The sequence below is a fragment of the Hemiscyllium ocellatum genome, chromosome 39, assembly GCF_020745735.1.
Source record: "Hemiscyllium ocellatum isolate sHemOce1 chromosome 39, sHemOce1.pat.X.cur, whole genome shotgun sequence".
NCBI lineage: Eukaryota > Metazoa > Chordata > Chondrichthyes > Orectolobiformes > Hemiscylliidae > Hemiscyllium > Hemiscyllium ocellatum.
This window is the reverse complement of record NC_083439.1, coordinates 30,032,213-30,047,444: the sequence shown is the minus strand read 5'-3', so window position 1 is coordinate 30,047,444 and position 15,232 is coordinate 30,032,213. Positions and strand designations below refer to the sequence as shown.

General features: G+C 44.9%; 1 protein-coding gene across 1 annotated transcript in view; it reads right to left on the bottom strand.

The window, feature by feature from the left end:
• Positions 1-15,232, bottom strand: part of fkbp16 (FKBP prolyl isomerase 16) — a 181,349-nt gene that overhangs the window by 28,368 nt on the left and 137,749 nt on the right. Inside the window, exon 5 of the mRNA XM_060852871.1 lies at positions 7,803-8,020. Coding sequence (XP_060708854.1) covers positions 7,803-8,020 — 218 coding nt within the window. The remainder of the gene's footprint in view (positions 1-7,802; positions 8,021-15,232) is intronic.

The following is a 15,232-nucleotide window of genomic DNA, read 5'->3' as shown; positions in this document are numbered from 1 at the left end:
TGTCAGAGGTTCTGTTCACTCTGAGAGCTGGCTCTGAGGGAGCTCTGGGTCAGTGTCATCGACTCTCCAGGTGAAAATAAAGGGTGACTTGACGATGGGATAGTGGTCCTTGTGAAATTATTTCAGGCTCCATTAATGTAAAGTCAGCAGCTGCACACCTCGGAGGAGGGTGATTCTAGATATGCTCAGAAGTCCAGATTTGAATGCTGCCTTCTGCCAGGTTGGACTCAGACACCTCTATGTGCCTTAACCATGACAAGAGGTTGTTTGGCAAATCAACACTGGGCCCTGTTGCTCAGAATGTGGGTGGGCTCACTGTGTTCTGTGTGGGGGGTGGGCTCACTGTGTTCTGTGTGGGGGTGGGCTCACTGTGCTCTGTATGGGGTGAGCTCACTGTGCTCTGTGTGGGGGTGGGCTCACTGTGCTCTGTGTGGGGTGGGTTCACTGTGCTCTGTGTGGGGGTGGGCTCACTGTGCTCTGTGTGGGGTGGGTTCACTGTGCTCTGTGTGGGGGTGGGCTCACTGTGCTCTGTGTGGGGTGGGTTCACTGTGCTCTGTGTGGGGGTGGGCTCACTGTGCTCTGTGTGGGGTGGGTTCACTGCGCTCTCTATGGGGCAGGGTCACTGTGTTCTGTATGGGGCAGTCTCACTGTGCTCTGTGTGGGGGTGGGGTCACTGTGCTCTGTATGGGGGTGGGGTCACTGTGCTCTGCATGGGGCAGGCTCACTGTGCTCTGTGTGGGGGTCTGGGGTCACTGTGCTCTGTATGGTGGTGGGCTCACTGTGCTCTGTATGGGGCAGGCTCACTGTGCTCTGTATGGGGCAGGCTCACTGTGCTCTGTGTGGGGGGCTGGGGTCACTGTGCTCTGATTGGGGCGGGCTCACTGTGCTCTGTGTGGGGGTGGGGTCACTGTGCTCTGTATGGGGGTGGGCTCACTGTGCTCTGTATGGGGCAGGCTCACTGTGCTCTGTGTGGGGGTGGGGTCACTGTGCTCTGTATGGGGCAGGCTCACTGTGCTCTGTGTGGGGGGGGTGGGTTCACTGTGCTCTGTGTGGGGGTGGCGTCACTGTGCTCTGTGTGGTGGTGGGCTCACTGTGCTCTGTGTGGGGGGCTGGGGTCACTGTGCTCTGATTGAGACGGGCTCACTGTGCTCTGTATGGTGGTGGGCTCACTGTGCTCTGTGTGGGGGGCTGGGGTCACTGTGCTCTGTGTGGGGTGGTGGGGTCACTGTGATCTGATTGGGACGGGCTCACTGTGCTCTGTATGGTGGTGGGGTCACTGTGCTCTGTATTGGCTGGGTCACTATGCTCCATGTGGGGGTGGGGTCACTGTGTTCTGTATGGGATGGGCTCACTGTATGGGAGCAGTATGGGAGCCTGTGGTTTCCATCACTAGTCCTGCTGAGTCTGACCCTTTACCCTGTGCTGCTGACCTGGCTAACACAGCATCCTTCTGCTCAGGCCTGCTTACAGGACACACCTGCCTCTGCTGATCCCAGGCTGCAGGTCATAAGTGTCTGATAGCCGGAACTCAGAAGGGATTGTTAGTGTGAGGTGAGAGGGTTGGAAGGGGGAGCTGCAGATCTATGGTCAAAGTATGGATAGCTATGGACCATGAGGCTACCAGATCTGTGATCATAGACAACATTCCCCACTGCAGGGCTCAGGAAATGGAGGGCTCCGTGCCCCCTCTCTGGTTCTGTTCTGCTCTGCTCCCTTTTCTTTGTGTGGAACCTTGTTCTGCAGGTGTGAGGTCTAGAATGCTATTGTATCGGGTTGAAGTGAAATACCTGCTGATTTGGTGTGAATCCTGAGTGCTGGGTGGTGTTCCTGGGCGAGTGGTGAGGATGTATTAGATTGAGCAGTATGAACAGTCAGTGGGTAGCAATCATTGTGTGAAAGGTGCATTCTCTCACATTGACCATCGGCAGGAAGGCATTCACCCTCTTATACCTCTGCTGCCAGGTCGTCGGTACCTGTCTCCAGGAACTAACCTCCCTGGTCACCTGCCTTCTCAGGGTGGACCCTGACAGTCTCCTAACCCTGACTATGAGACCATAGCATCTCCCTTCATGTTCGTCTATAAGGCCAAGATTCCTAGTGTCATATCTGTCACTACACTCTGACCTTAGTTCCCAGGATAATCCATTTCAGCCACCTTTGTGGTTAGCTTCTCTCTAAAAGTACACAACACTCTTGAGACATTCTGCGGTATGCAGAAGCTCACTGGCAGAACTGAGAGGCAGAGAGCTGTTGATTAGAAAATATATATTTAAAAACATATGTAAAGAAACTATTTTGTCTTGCCATAGAAGTGTATAGGCAGGAAGACTTGCATTTATTTAGCATCTTTTTAATATTACCAGTGCTTAGAAGGCATTTTACTATCAATGAAATCCTTTTGAGGTGTCGTCGCTGTTGTAATGAGGGAACCAGTGCAGCAATATAGAGTCTTCGGTCCAACACATCCATGCCGACCAGATATCCTAAATTAATCTAGTCCCATTTTCCAGCATTTGGCCCACAACCCTCTAAACCCTTCCTATTCATATACCCATCCAGATGCCTTTTAAGTATTGCAATTGTACCGGCCTGCACCACATCCTCTGACAGCTCATCCCATACACGTTCCATGAAAAGTTGCCCTTTAGATCCCTTATAAACCTTCCCCCTTTCACCCTAAACGTATACCCTTTAGTTTTGGACTCCCCTACCCTGGGCAAGAGACCTTGTCTATTTATCCTATCCATGCCCCTCATAATTTTATAAACCTCTATTAAGGCTTATAACCCCAGCCTCTGACGCTCCAGGGAAAACAGCACCAGCCTATTCAGCCTCTCCTTATAGCTCAAACCCTTCAATCCTGACAACATTCTTGTAAATATTTTCTGAACACTTTCAAGTTTAACAACATCTCTCCTATAGTAGGGAGACCAGAATTACATGCAGTATTCCAAAAGTGGCCTCGCCAATATTCTGCATAGTCACAAGTTGACATCCCAAATCCAATACTCAATGCACTGACTGATAAAGGAAAGCACACTGAACATCTTCTTCACCACCCTGTCTACCTGCGACTATACGCTCAACAAACAATGATGTGATAATGACCAGATCACCTGTTTCATTTTTTGTGAAGGGAATTATAGATATTTGCGAATCAATAATTACAGATGTTATTACACACTTCTGATGCAGGTGGGATTTGAGCCCATGCCCAGAGCTAGGGGCACTACCACTGCAAAGAGTCCTCTTTCAACAGAATTGTATGTTTATGCTAAATATGGCAACTGAGAGCACATATGAAACAAGCTATGTCATAGTGGTGTCAAATGACAGGGAACTATAGCCTGAGTCCAGTGGCTTCAAGTTGAATGTTCTGTTTTACTGCCCTCTGTATATTGTTATATTGTGTAGAGACTGTTGATGTTCACTCACAAGACCATAAAGCCCACACTGCTCCCTTTTCTCTGATGTTATCTGAGGGTGAAATATTGGCTGGCTCACCAATGAAAGCCTGACCACTCTGTAGCAAATTCAGGAGGATTCTTTTCAAACCAAAAGTACTACAAATCTGAAATGCTCCTCCTCAAGATTCTGCATTTTCTGGGAGAAGTGCTGCTGTCGATGGCAGAAATTAACAGATTTTTTTTGTCAGATAAAAGTTATCAAGGGATAAGTATTCAATGTGATTAGATGAGGAGCAATAGCAATGAGCTAGTTGAATGGCAAAGTAGGTTTAAGGGCTTAATGGCCTTCTCCTAACCCTATTTACATTGATCCTGTGGTATTTCTGTTGAAGGCAAGACAAATCTCCTGGAAACTTTACCTCAATGTCTGCAACTCCAGCTTTCTAACAGCAAGTACATTCAATACCAAGCTAGTCTGGCCAGCTTTCAGCCAATGTGTTAAAATAAACAGTGCTCACAAGTCTGAACTAAAACCTTGTTTTCCCATATTCTGAGTCAGTGTGATTTCAATATGAGAAAGCTATGATTACGACTTTCAATTTTCATTCGCGATGCATTAGTGACTTTGCTGAAACACAAGACAGGTTGTCTTTTGTGCTGAAGCTGTCGTAGAAAGTGGAGCAACTCATTCTTATCAAAGATCGAACAGTTCCAGGCATGTCTTAATCCTTATTCGAATGATATTGTCTACTATTCCAGTAGCTGTGAACTGCACTCAGTTACACTTTCACAGAATTATTACGGCACATAGGAAGGTCATTTGGCTCAGTTCTATGACCTAGTGTCAATTTCCTGTCTTTTTCCCCAAGTTCCTGCTATCCAAAAACAAATCCAATTACCTCTTGAATACCTCAGTTGAACCAGCTTCCATCACATTTTCAGGCAGTTCACTCCATACTCTAACTACTTGCTCTGTGCAATTTTTTTTTCCCACATCCCACATTGTGGGCGGCACGGTGGCACAGTGGTTAGCACTGCTGCCTCACAGCGCCTGAGACCCGGGTTCAATTCCCGACTCAGGCCACTGACTGTGTGGAGTTTGCACGTTCTCCCTGTGCTCCAGTTTCCTCCCACAGTCCAAAGATGTGCGGGTCAGGTGAATTGGCCATGCTAAATTGCCCGTAGTGTTAGGTAAGGGGTAAATGTAGGGGTATGGGTGGGTTGCGCTTCGGCGGGTTGGTGTGGACTTGTTGGGCCGAAGGGCCTGTTTCCACACTGTAAGTAATCTAATCTAATCTAATCATCCTTGCTTTGTATACACTACAAGAGGCAGCATGGTGGGTCAGTGGTTAGCACTGCTGCCTCACAGCACCAGCGTCCCAGGTTCAATTCCAGGCTCGGGTGACTGTCTGTGCAGAGTTTGTGCATTCTCCCTGTGTCTGTGCAGGCCAGGTGAATTGGCTGTGCTAAATTGCCCATAGTGTTAGGTGCATTAGTCAGAGGGAAATGAATCTTGGTGGGTTACTCTTCAGAGAATTGGTTGGGCTGAAGGGCCTGTTTCCACACTGTAGGCAATCTAATCTGTGTTTTAAATCTATGACCTCTCATTCTTGTATCCTTTACAAATGGAAACAGCTTCTCTCTCACTAAACTGTCCAGCTAACTCATGATATCGAAACCTCTATCTAATCTCCTCTTAGCTTTCCTCTCTCTAGGGAGGACAATCTTTCCTTATAACTAGTAAATTGCTTCTTCACACTCTCTCTCCAATGCATTCACATTGTTCCTACATGTGGCGCTCACAACTGTCCACAAACGCCAATGAAATTCAACATCAACTCCCTGCTTTATTCCCTAATTAATAAAGTGGAGGACAGTGCATGCTTTATTAACTGCTATCTCTACCTGTCCTGCTACCTTCATTGACCTGTGCACAAATACAGCAGAAGTGGGTACTGCAGATCCTGGAGATTAGAGTAAAGATTAGAGTAGTGCTGGAAAAGTGCAGCAGGTCAGACAGCATCCGAGGAGCAGGAAAATTGATGTTTCAGGCAAAAGCCCTTCATCAGTTTCCTGATGAAGAGCTTTTGCCTGAAACGTCAATTTTCCTGCTCCTCGGATGCTGCCTGACCTGCTGTGCTTTTCCAGCACTACTCTAATCTTGACGGAGCACAATTATGCCCAGATTCCTCTGTAATACACCCCCATTTGGAATTGTACCCTCCCTTTTTTATTGTCTTTCAGTGTTCTTCCAACTAAAACACATCATTTCACGCTTGTTTGCATTTCCTTGCATTTTTGCTCCATTGTTTAGTGTTTTTGTCAAACTTCACTTTGACAGTGTCCATATGCTTGAATGAACGATGAGGGATTATCTGTCATCATTTTGTGATTTATAAACAAAAGATTATATGAGGATCCATGCAGGTCACTAGTTCTTGCTGAAAACATTGTGAATGTTTATTCCAAGGATGTAAACAGATCAGAAACTTTTCACTGTCAAGTTCCTTTATCAAAATAAATGCTGCAGATCTCAAATAAAAACAGAAAACTCTGGAAGTATTTGTCCAGATCTGGCAGGATCTGTGGAGAGAGTTAATGTTTCAGGTCACAGGCCTTTCTTCAGAACTTTTCTGTTCTGAGAGAAACTTGTTAATTTGAAACATTAACTGTGTTTCCACAGATGCTGCCAGACCTGCTGTGATTTCCCAGCATTTTCTATTATTTCAGCCTCCTTTGTGTTTCCAGATGGTGAGAGACTTGCATCTCCATGACATGTAGGCCCAGGGTTGTCATGGGAATGAGGCAGAAGGGGGTTATGCTTGTGTCCTAGGGTACTTATGCCTCCACAGTCCCAAGAGCCTGGCTGAATATCTTTGCCTCTCAACTCCCCTCAGGTTAGTGAGTCTGAGGGGGTCAATCAACAACATTGTGAGGATAGTGGCCTTCTACTGACTGGATTGCCTGTTTTTCAATTATGCTGGTGGAAGGATAAATAAGAAACTGGGCAGAACACCCAAGCTATTCCCTGAAATAGTGCTCTGTGATCACTTACCTCCACCTGAGGGCCAGTAAATAGCCTTGGTTTCTTGTGTCGTCCAAAAGACTGTACCTCCACCTGCACCAGAGAGGCATCTTAGCTATTATACTCACATCTCAGAAGTGGGAAATTAACTCACAGCGTTCTGGCGCAGGGACAAGATTGTCACTGGCTACGGTGATTGTATTCAAAAATAAATCATTTTTACAGGACTCCACCCGAGAGACCCTGGAGGGATGTTTCTCCTGGTGGGATGGGTGTTGTCCAGAGACAAATGAAACAGTCTCAAATAAAGGACGACTCAATTAAGTCTGAAATGAGGAGAAATCTCTTCACCTGTAGGATAGTGAGCTTTTGGAATTGTGTACCCAGTGGGCTGCAGAAGCTCAGTCACTAAGTATGTTCATAGCAGAGATGACTTGATTTCTACATATTAAATCTATTATGATAATAGTGTTAAAGCAAAAGATCAGCCATTGAGACGTACAGTATGGAAACAGACCCTTTGGTCCATCTCATCCATGCCAACCAGATATCCTAAATTAATCTAGTCCCATTTGCCAGCATTTGGCCCATATCCCTCTAAACTCTTCCCATTCATATACCCAGCATTGATGCCTTTTAAATGTTGCAATTGTATCAGCCTCCACCATTTCCTCTGGCAGCTCATTCCAAACATGCACCACCCTCTGTGTGAAAATATTGCCCCTTAGATCCCTTTTAAATCTTTGCCCTCTCACCTTAAATCTATATCCTCCCGCAGTTCTGGGAAGAGAACTTGACTATTTACCCTAACCATGCCCCTCATGATTACTTTAGCAATTATCTTTACCCCTTCTGTTATATCTTCTTTGATGCATTTTTCAAATGTAACATATAGAACCTTAATCATGTTCTCACTGGATAGCAGAGCAGGCACAGAGGGATGAATGGCCTACCACAGCTCCCATATCTTATGCTCTTACGACACCTTACAAACTTGGATGGACAAAAAAAATCAGCAAAAAAAACAGATTAAATAAACAAAAGGGAAACATTTTGATATACAGTGCAGTTCATCACATCTGAATAATCCCATGTGCTGTTACAGCCAACAACGTAATCTTTGAGCTGTGGTCACCTGTAGGAATATGGTGAATAACTAGTGTAAAGCAAGTTCCCACAATCAACAGTATTATAATGACCACATTATGTGTTTCATTGAGAGTTGGATATTGGCCACATTACTGGGGAGGATACCATCTGCTCTTCTTTCAATGATAATTATTCCACTCAATTCACTAAGCCAGATATTCCTACAATACCAGTCAGAGGACTGGCGAAAGGGGTATTATAATTATTGAGTTGTGTCTTACATTCTGAGGAAATATGCAGGACATCCAGAGCCAAGTTGTATGATTTCACAGCACTGTGGTAGTCTTCCCTCTGGAAGTGGTAGTTTCCACGCTCCCGTTTCTGCTTACAGATCCGAATGCAGTCCGAAACCGAGAGCGTTTTCAGGTCAGGAGCAGTTCTGACATTGAGAAGCTGGACCTCGTATATTACTGTTGCGTCTGCAGGGACATCAGGCTCTCTGACGTGAAAGAGGAAAGAAAACATCAGTGGTCATTCATCATCAACTATAACCTGCGGTAAAGCGAATGTTTAACACCAGCTGTTTTAACTACATTGTCAGTTCTGTACAATGGAAATATTAAATGTAAGCCGTTGAGTACAGGCAGGGAGTACAGGCCAGTGACATTTTAGTATGAACCTGAGGCAAGAAAAACCAGATGTTACAGTGAATCCCAGGAACTCAATAGCCTGTGAAATCTTCTCTGGAAGCACAGAGTATTAGGTGGCACGGTGGCTCAGTGGTTAGCACTGCTGCCTCACAGCACCAGGGACTCGGGTTCAATTCCCACCTCGGGCAACTGTGTGGAGTTTGAACATTCTCCCTGTGCCTGTGTGGGTTTCCTCCGGGCGCTCCGGTTTCCTCCCAAAGATGTGCAGGTCAGGTGAATTGGCCATGCTAAATTGCCTGTAGTGTTAGGTGCATTAGTCAGGAGTGAACGTAGGGGAATTGGTCTGGGTGGGTTGCTCTTCAGAGGGACGGTGTCAGGCCGAAGGGCCTGTTTCCACACTGTAGTGTAGTGAATCTAGTCCTAGGGACATTGTTCATCATGCACATCTTTAGCTTTACATTTTCAAATATTCAGGTAGAAATCAGGCTTCATTGTATCCCTTCTGTAAATGTAGCATAAAAAGCAACAATTTGCCACAAATTCCTATATAGGCTTGGATAATTTTAACAGCGGCCCTAATTCAACCTAACAAAGGTTTTAGGCTCCATTCATAGGTAAATGATTGACTTGGTGGCTGCTTATGCCCCTTGAAGCTGGAAAGGCATGATACTTCAGGCACTATACTGACTTTTCTCAGGATTCTTCGCTGGTCGGTGAGTTTATCAGTGCTCTGACGTCAGGAGAAGCAGAAACGTTCTCTAGACTCTACAGCCCAGGTCATGAGCTTGCCTCCCAGTCGCTGCCACCAGGGTATACCCTAAACCACTGCTGCTGAAGCAAGAAGCCTGATACTTGTTTCCTTAAAATGGTTGAGCTGTCAGTGAAGACATGACGGATGCTGGGCTTCACCAATTACCAGTTACAAACACACAGCCTGATTTCCAACCAGCTTCAGACCTCCCAGTTGCTTTGTGGGGTCCAGATCAGATCCTAACGTCGGCCAAAGAGAATTTCAATTCAGTTCCTGTAATTTGAACCTTTTGTTTTCCCAGTGAATTTTATTTTGACAATCCAAGGCCTGTTACTGAAAAAATGGAGCTCTTTATTCGTTCAAGTGCACAATGTAACTTCAAAGCCAACTGTAGTAAAACTCATGGAAAGCACTTTTTGATCATTCCAGCAGTTTGCCGAAGGATATTTGCACTCCTACTGTATAACTCTGACACCTTTTCTGTTCCCTGTACACCATCCTGACTGCCCCTCTGATGGAGGTTTCTAAGGCTATGCCAATTTTTACCAATTCGCAGCACCCTTTGGGCGGCACGGTGGCACGGTGGCACAGTGGTTAGCACTGCTGCCTCACAGCACCAGAGACCCAGGTTCAATTCCCGACTCAGGCGATTGCCTGTGTGGAGTTTGCACATTCTCCCCGTGTTTGCGTGGGTTTCCTCCGGGTGCTCCACTTTCCTCCCACAGTCCAAAGATGTGCAGGTTAGGTGAATTGGCCATGCTAAATTGCCCGTAGTGTTAGGTAAAAGGTGTAAATGTAGGGGAATGGGTGGGTTGCACTTCGGCGGGTTGGTGTGGACTTGTTGGGCCGAAGGGCCTGTTTCCACACTGTAAGTAATCTAATCTAATACTCTCTTTGAATATGACTGAGACTGCCCAAGGTTATTTTATAGTCGTGCTTACAGTCAGTTGGAAATAAGGGCTTTCACTCCCCCTCCCCCCCCCCCCCCCCCCCCCCCCCCCCGCAGTATGATGGTCTCAGGGAGTGAAAGAGAACTAGATGCCTGACTATCTCAATGGCATTTTCTGAAGAAGTCTCACAGGTACTAACATATTTGATGGACCAGCAGTCTGTGGTACTTTTAGGACTGAATACGAGCACTAAAATCTGCTAACAAATATAATAAAGATAATTTCTTACTCATGATGGGGGTTAGGAATGACATCTAATTCCCGAAACAGACCCAGAATAGACAACAATATGACTTTTGTCATTTATGTATAATAGTGCAGATATTAATATTTTACATCTCTTTTGAAAAACACTTGTCAGATAGGGAATGATAAATTAAATGTATTTTAGCATTGCATGTACTTGGAATTGTCCTTTATTGAAATTGTTGCAGAATAAATACCAGAAGTAAAAAATATTTGCAAGTGATGTTAATGGAAAATGTGGAGATAGTTTGGAGTCACTTTGTACACAGTGACAACATCTGACAGTCAAGAGTCTATGCTTAGCTTCATTTACTATTGAATGGCTTTCTTGAAAGCCAAATCTTCTTTGGACTATAATAAATATGACTAAAACACATCACATCATTTCAACAAAAAATTCCATCCCTCATGATTTCTGACTTTAAATCACTTCAGTCTAATTTCTCCACTAACCTATAAGATCATTCATAAGATTACCCATAGATTTCCCTGGATGCTGAACACTTCTGTCAACTCTTCCTCTTTTAATGGCATTATTGTTTTCGATTAAAGTAATTGTCAAAAGCTTTCAACAATTCTTTAGAAGTATCTAAAGTTTCTTTTACAACCTTGGTAAGCTACAGCATTTTCAGTTTATTCAACCTCTAACTTTGTATCCATTTTACAAGTTATTTTGTATCTTAAGTGCTGTTTTCTCCAAGATGTCCAACTCTGTTTTATTTGGCCCATCTCTGAACATATCTATTAACATATGAATTAGGAGTAGAGATAGGCATTTGGGCTCCTCAAACTCACTCCACCACTTAGCAAGATCATAACTTATCTGATAATGTCACATTCCCACCTGTTCCTATTAACCTTTCACCTGCTTACTTATCAAGAATCTATTTATTTCTGTTTTAAGAATATTCATGGAGTCTGCTTAAATAAGGAAGAAAATTGCAAAGACCCATGATGCTCTATGAAAAACAATTCTCCCCAAATCTGTCATAAATGAGTGATAACTTATTTTTAAACAGCATTCCCAGTTCTAGATTTTCCCACACGAGGAAATGTCTTTCTACATGCACCATATCAAGATCTGTCGGGATCAATCAAATTACTTCTTACTCTTCTAAACTCACACAGATACAAGCCCAATCTTTCCACATAATCATCTATTGCATCTGCTGCACCCGATGTGGCCTACTCTATATTGGGGAGACGGTCCGCCTACTTGCGGAACGCTTCAGGGAACACCTCTGGGACACCCGGACCAACCAACCCAATCACCCCGTGGCTCAACACTTTAACTCCCCCTCCTACTCCACCAAGGACATGCAGGTCCTTGGACTCCTCCATTGCCAGAACATAACAACACGACGGTTGAAGGAAGAGCGCCTCATCTTCCGCCTGGGAACCCTCCAACCACAAGGGATGAACTCAGATTTCTCCAGTTTCCTCATTTCCCCTCCCCCCACCTTGTCTCAGTCGATTCCCTCGAACTCAGCACCGCCCTCCTAACCTGCAATCTTCTTCCTGACCTCTCCGCCCCCACCCAACTCTGGCCTATTACCCTCACCTTGACCTCCTTCCACCTATCACATCTCCATCGCCCCTCCCCCAAGTCCCTCCTCCCTACCTTTTATCTTAGCCTGCTGGACACACTTTCGTCATTCCTGATGAAGGGCTTATGCCCGAAATGTCGAATTTCCTGTTCCTTGGATGCTGCCTGACCTGCTGCGCTTTTCCAGCAACACATTTTCAACTCAGTATTAGTCCAGTAGACCTTCATTGAACTGCTTCTAGGCTGAACTGATTTACAGCTTTGGTTAAAAAAGGACCAATACTGTATACCCTGTGTGTGGTCTTGCCAGTACTCTGTACAGCTGAAACATAGCCTGCAATTACATAAGTAAACTGGAGAGTTGCAACCTTTTCTCACATCTCCCATTATTTTCCACCTAAATAAATGATAGCCATTTTCTCAATGGCTTTACTGAGTGAATCCTACTGCCTGTAGCTTTAGTAATAGCTTACGTTTTCTTCACAGCTTTCTCTGAATGATTCCCGCTGCCTGTGGTTTTGAAGAGTGTTTCCTGTCTCTAGCATAATTTTAATAATGGATCTCTTGCCTCTTCTATGGCTTTGATAAAGTCTTCTAACTTTCTTCTTCCACCATCTGCTTAGCTTTCAAATATGCCCCTTTGGCCCTTTAACTGTTTCCTTACAATGTCCACAAGTCTGCAATTACAATTTAAATCTGTTTTGCTGTAGATGTGCCTCATGGTATCCATCCACTCTGGGGAAGGGGGAGGGGAGGCTCAATTTGAGCTGAAAGCACTTTTACTTCAGTTCTAGTTTTCCCAGTCTGTAATTTAAAGCATTTCTAAAAACTATCCCTGACCCACCAGATGCTTTAACTGTACTCACACAACCTCTGATGTACGTTTGCTCTTGACTGCAACCTGACTTGGGTCAGCTCCTACAGAGCCCTGGCACCTGATGCAATTGGTAACTGCGATCGAGTGACAAAGTCAAAAACTGTGGCATGTGACCCACATTTCCCATGGCTAACCCACCTAGCCTGCACACCATAGGTATTTTAGCGTGGCCAATCCACCCTAATCTGGACATCTTTGTACTGTGGGCGAAAATCAGAGCAGCTGAAAGAAACCCATGCAGACACGGGGAGGATGTGCAAATGCCACACAGACGAACATTCCCGATGAAGGACTTATGCCCGAAACGTCGCTTCTCCTACTCCTCGGATGCTGCCTGATCCACTGTGCTTTTCCAGCACCACACATTTTGACTCTGATGTCCAGCATCTGCAGTCTTCACCTTCTCCTGCCTTGGAGTAACCAATACATCAGCTCCAGAGAGCACCTAAATCCCATGTTGACCTCAGCACTGACTACTGGGAGACAGCTAGGTTGAATCCACATTGCTCCCCATCGACCACAGTGTTGTCGGAGACTATTGTTTACGATGGGCATGATTTGCTTCCACCATCCACTTTGAGGGTAAAGATCTATAGGGCCCTCTTGATCTGGGTGTGAGGAAAAGTATTTGTTACTCTAATGAAAGGAAGCTGTTGTCGTAGAATCATAGAATCCATATGGTATTGAAACAGGCCAATTGACTGTGTGAGTTCACACTAACCTTCCAAAGAGCAAACCACCCAGACCCACCACCTCCCTGTAACCCCACAGTTCCCATGGCTAACCCACTTAGCCTGCACACCATGAGCAATTTAGCATGGCTAATCCATCCTAACCTGCACATCGTTGGACTGTGGGAGAAAACCAGAGTGCCTGTAAGAAACCCACACAGACACGGGGAGATCCATGGACACATGGGTCCACATGGACACCCAAGCCTGGAATCAAACCTGGGTCCCTGGAGCTGTGAGGCAGCAGTGCTAACCACTGAGCCACTGTGCCACCCACTTAAGCAAGCTGTAGCTTATTGTAGGTTAGCAACTAATTACAAGTTAAATAGATACAACAAACATTGAATGGTTTCAAGGAGTCAGATTTAGTTCTCAGGGTTAAAGAGTATGAGGTGAAAGTGGGAGCAGAGTACTGAGATGGATGATCAGCCATGATCATATTGAATGGGGGAAGCAGGCTCAAAGACCGAATGGCCTACTCCTGCTCCTGTTTCTACATCGTTACAGAGATTATGAAGAGAACCTGGTGGTAGCTCCTACTTTTTATAGATCCGAAATTGTTCTTCCCCTACCTTGTCAAATAGCATCACCATAATGAGCAGTGCTTACAGCATTCCTCAGTATTAATTTCTTAAGACCTTTCAGCTCTTACACAACAGACATCGCTTTATCCTCTTATTCTCTTCTTACTGAGAGCTCACCATTAAACATTTTTGTAAAGAAAATGTTGCTGTTTTGATGAGGCAATGGACTGGCATTATTGCTTTAGGCTCGCTGCCTTTATTCCTGATGAAGGGCTTTTGGCCGAAACGTCGATTTCGCTGCTCGTTGGATGCTGCCTGAACTGCTGTGCTCTTCCAGCACCACTAATCCAGAAGATTGGCATTATTGTCCATCCCGAACTCCTGTTGAGAATGTAGCAGGTGAGCCTTCTCCTTGTCTCAGTACTGTCCACGTGGTGAAGCTCTCCCACAATGCTTCTCTCCTAATTTCTTTCTAGGAAAGGTGAGCATCATTGGCAAGGGCAGCATTTATTGTCCGTCCTTAATTGCTGTTGACAGCAATTAAACGTCAACCACATAGCTGTACCCATAAGGAAGAAACGGAGTCACTTCTACAAGGCACCATGGTTTGACATTTATTCAATGTCACTGCAACATTGTGAGCTTGACTTGAAGTGTTTCACCGGTAAGGTTCAAGTGAAAGGGCATCGTTCAGATTGGAATTGCAGGAGAAGCTCAACAGGTTTGGCAGCATCTGTGGAGAGAAAGCAGAGTCGGCATTGAATCCAAACACCCTCTTCAGAATTTTCTGGAGAAGGATTACTGGAGCTGAACCACGAACTCTGCATTCTCTCCACAGATGCTGCCAGACCTGCTGAAGGTCTACAGCATATTCTGCTTTCGTTTCGGATTTCCAACATCCGCAGTTCTTTGTTTTGGCCATTCATATTGGATTTCTCCAAACTCTTATTCATGGTAACCAAGACCCTTTATCTTAAATCGTGTGGTTTCAATGAAATGGATTGGCTGTCTCTCTCTTAGAAAAAGGTTTCTCGGGGATTCCTAATGTTGCAATGGTAACATTAGTCTAGTCATCTGTGACTTGATTGCAAATATTACTCCAATTTCATCAAGTTTGTATAAAAAATGAACTAATTCAACAAAATATGAAGGTAGGCAAATGTGTGTGTGTTTGTTAATAACAATGGCACAGGTCATAAAACGTTCATTGTAAGTTAATAGGCTGTATTCGGTTCAGTTACTTAACTTCTTCATAAACTACTGATTCTGGAAAGATCTTAATTTGCATTCTTTGCCTAATACCAAGTTGAGGGTATTTGCTGTTGTTTATGTTTTCTTATCTTTCACAAGGCTGTGAGAGTGTAGAACATAATCCATATTCGGAATGCTGCCAAAAAGGCTGGAGAAATGCCTAAAGCATTGTTGGTCTATTGACT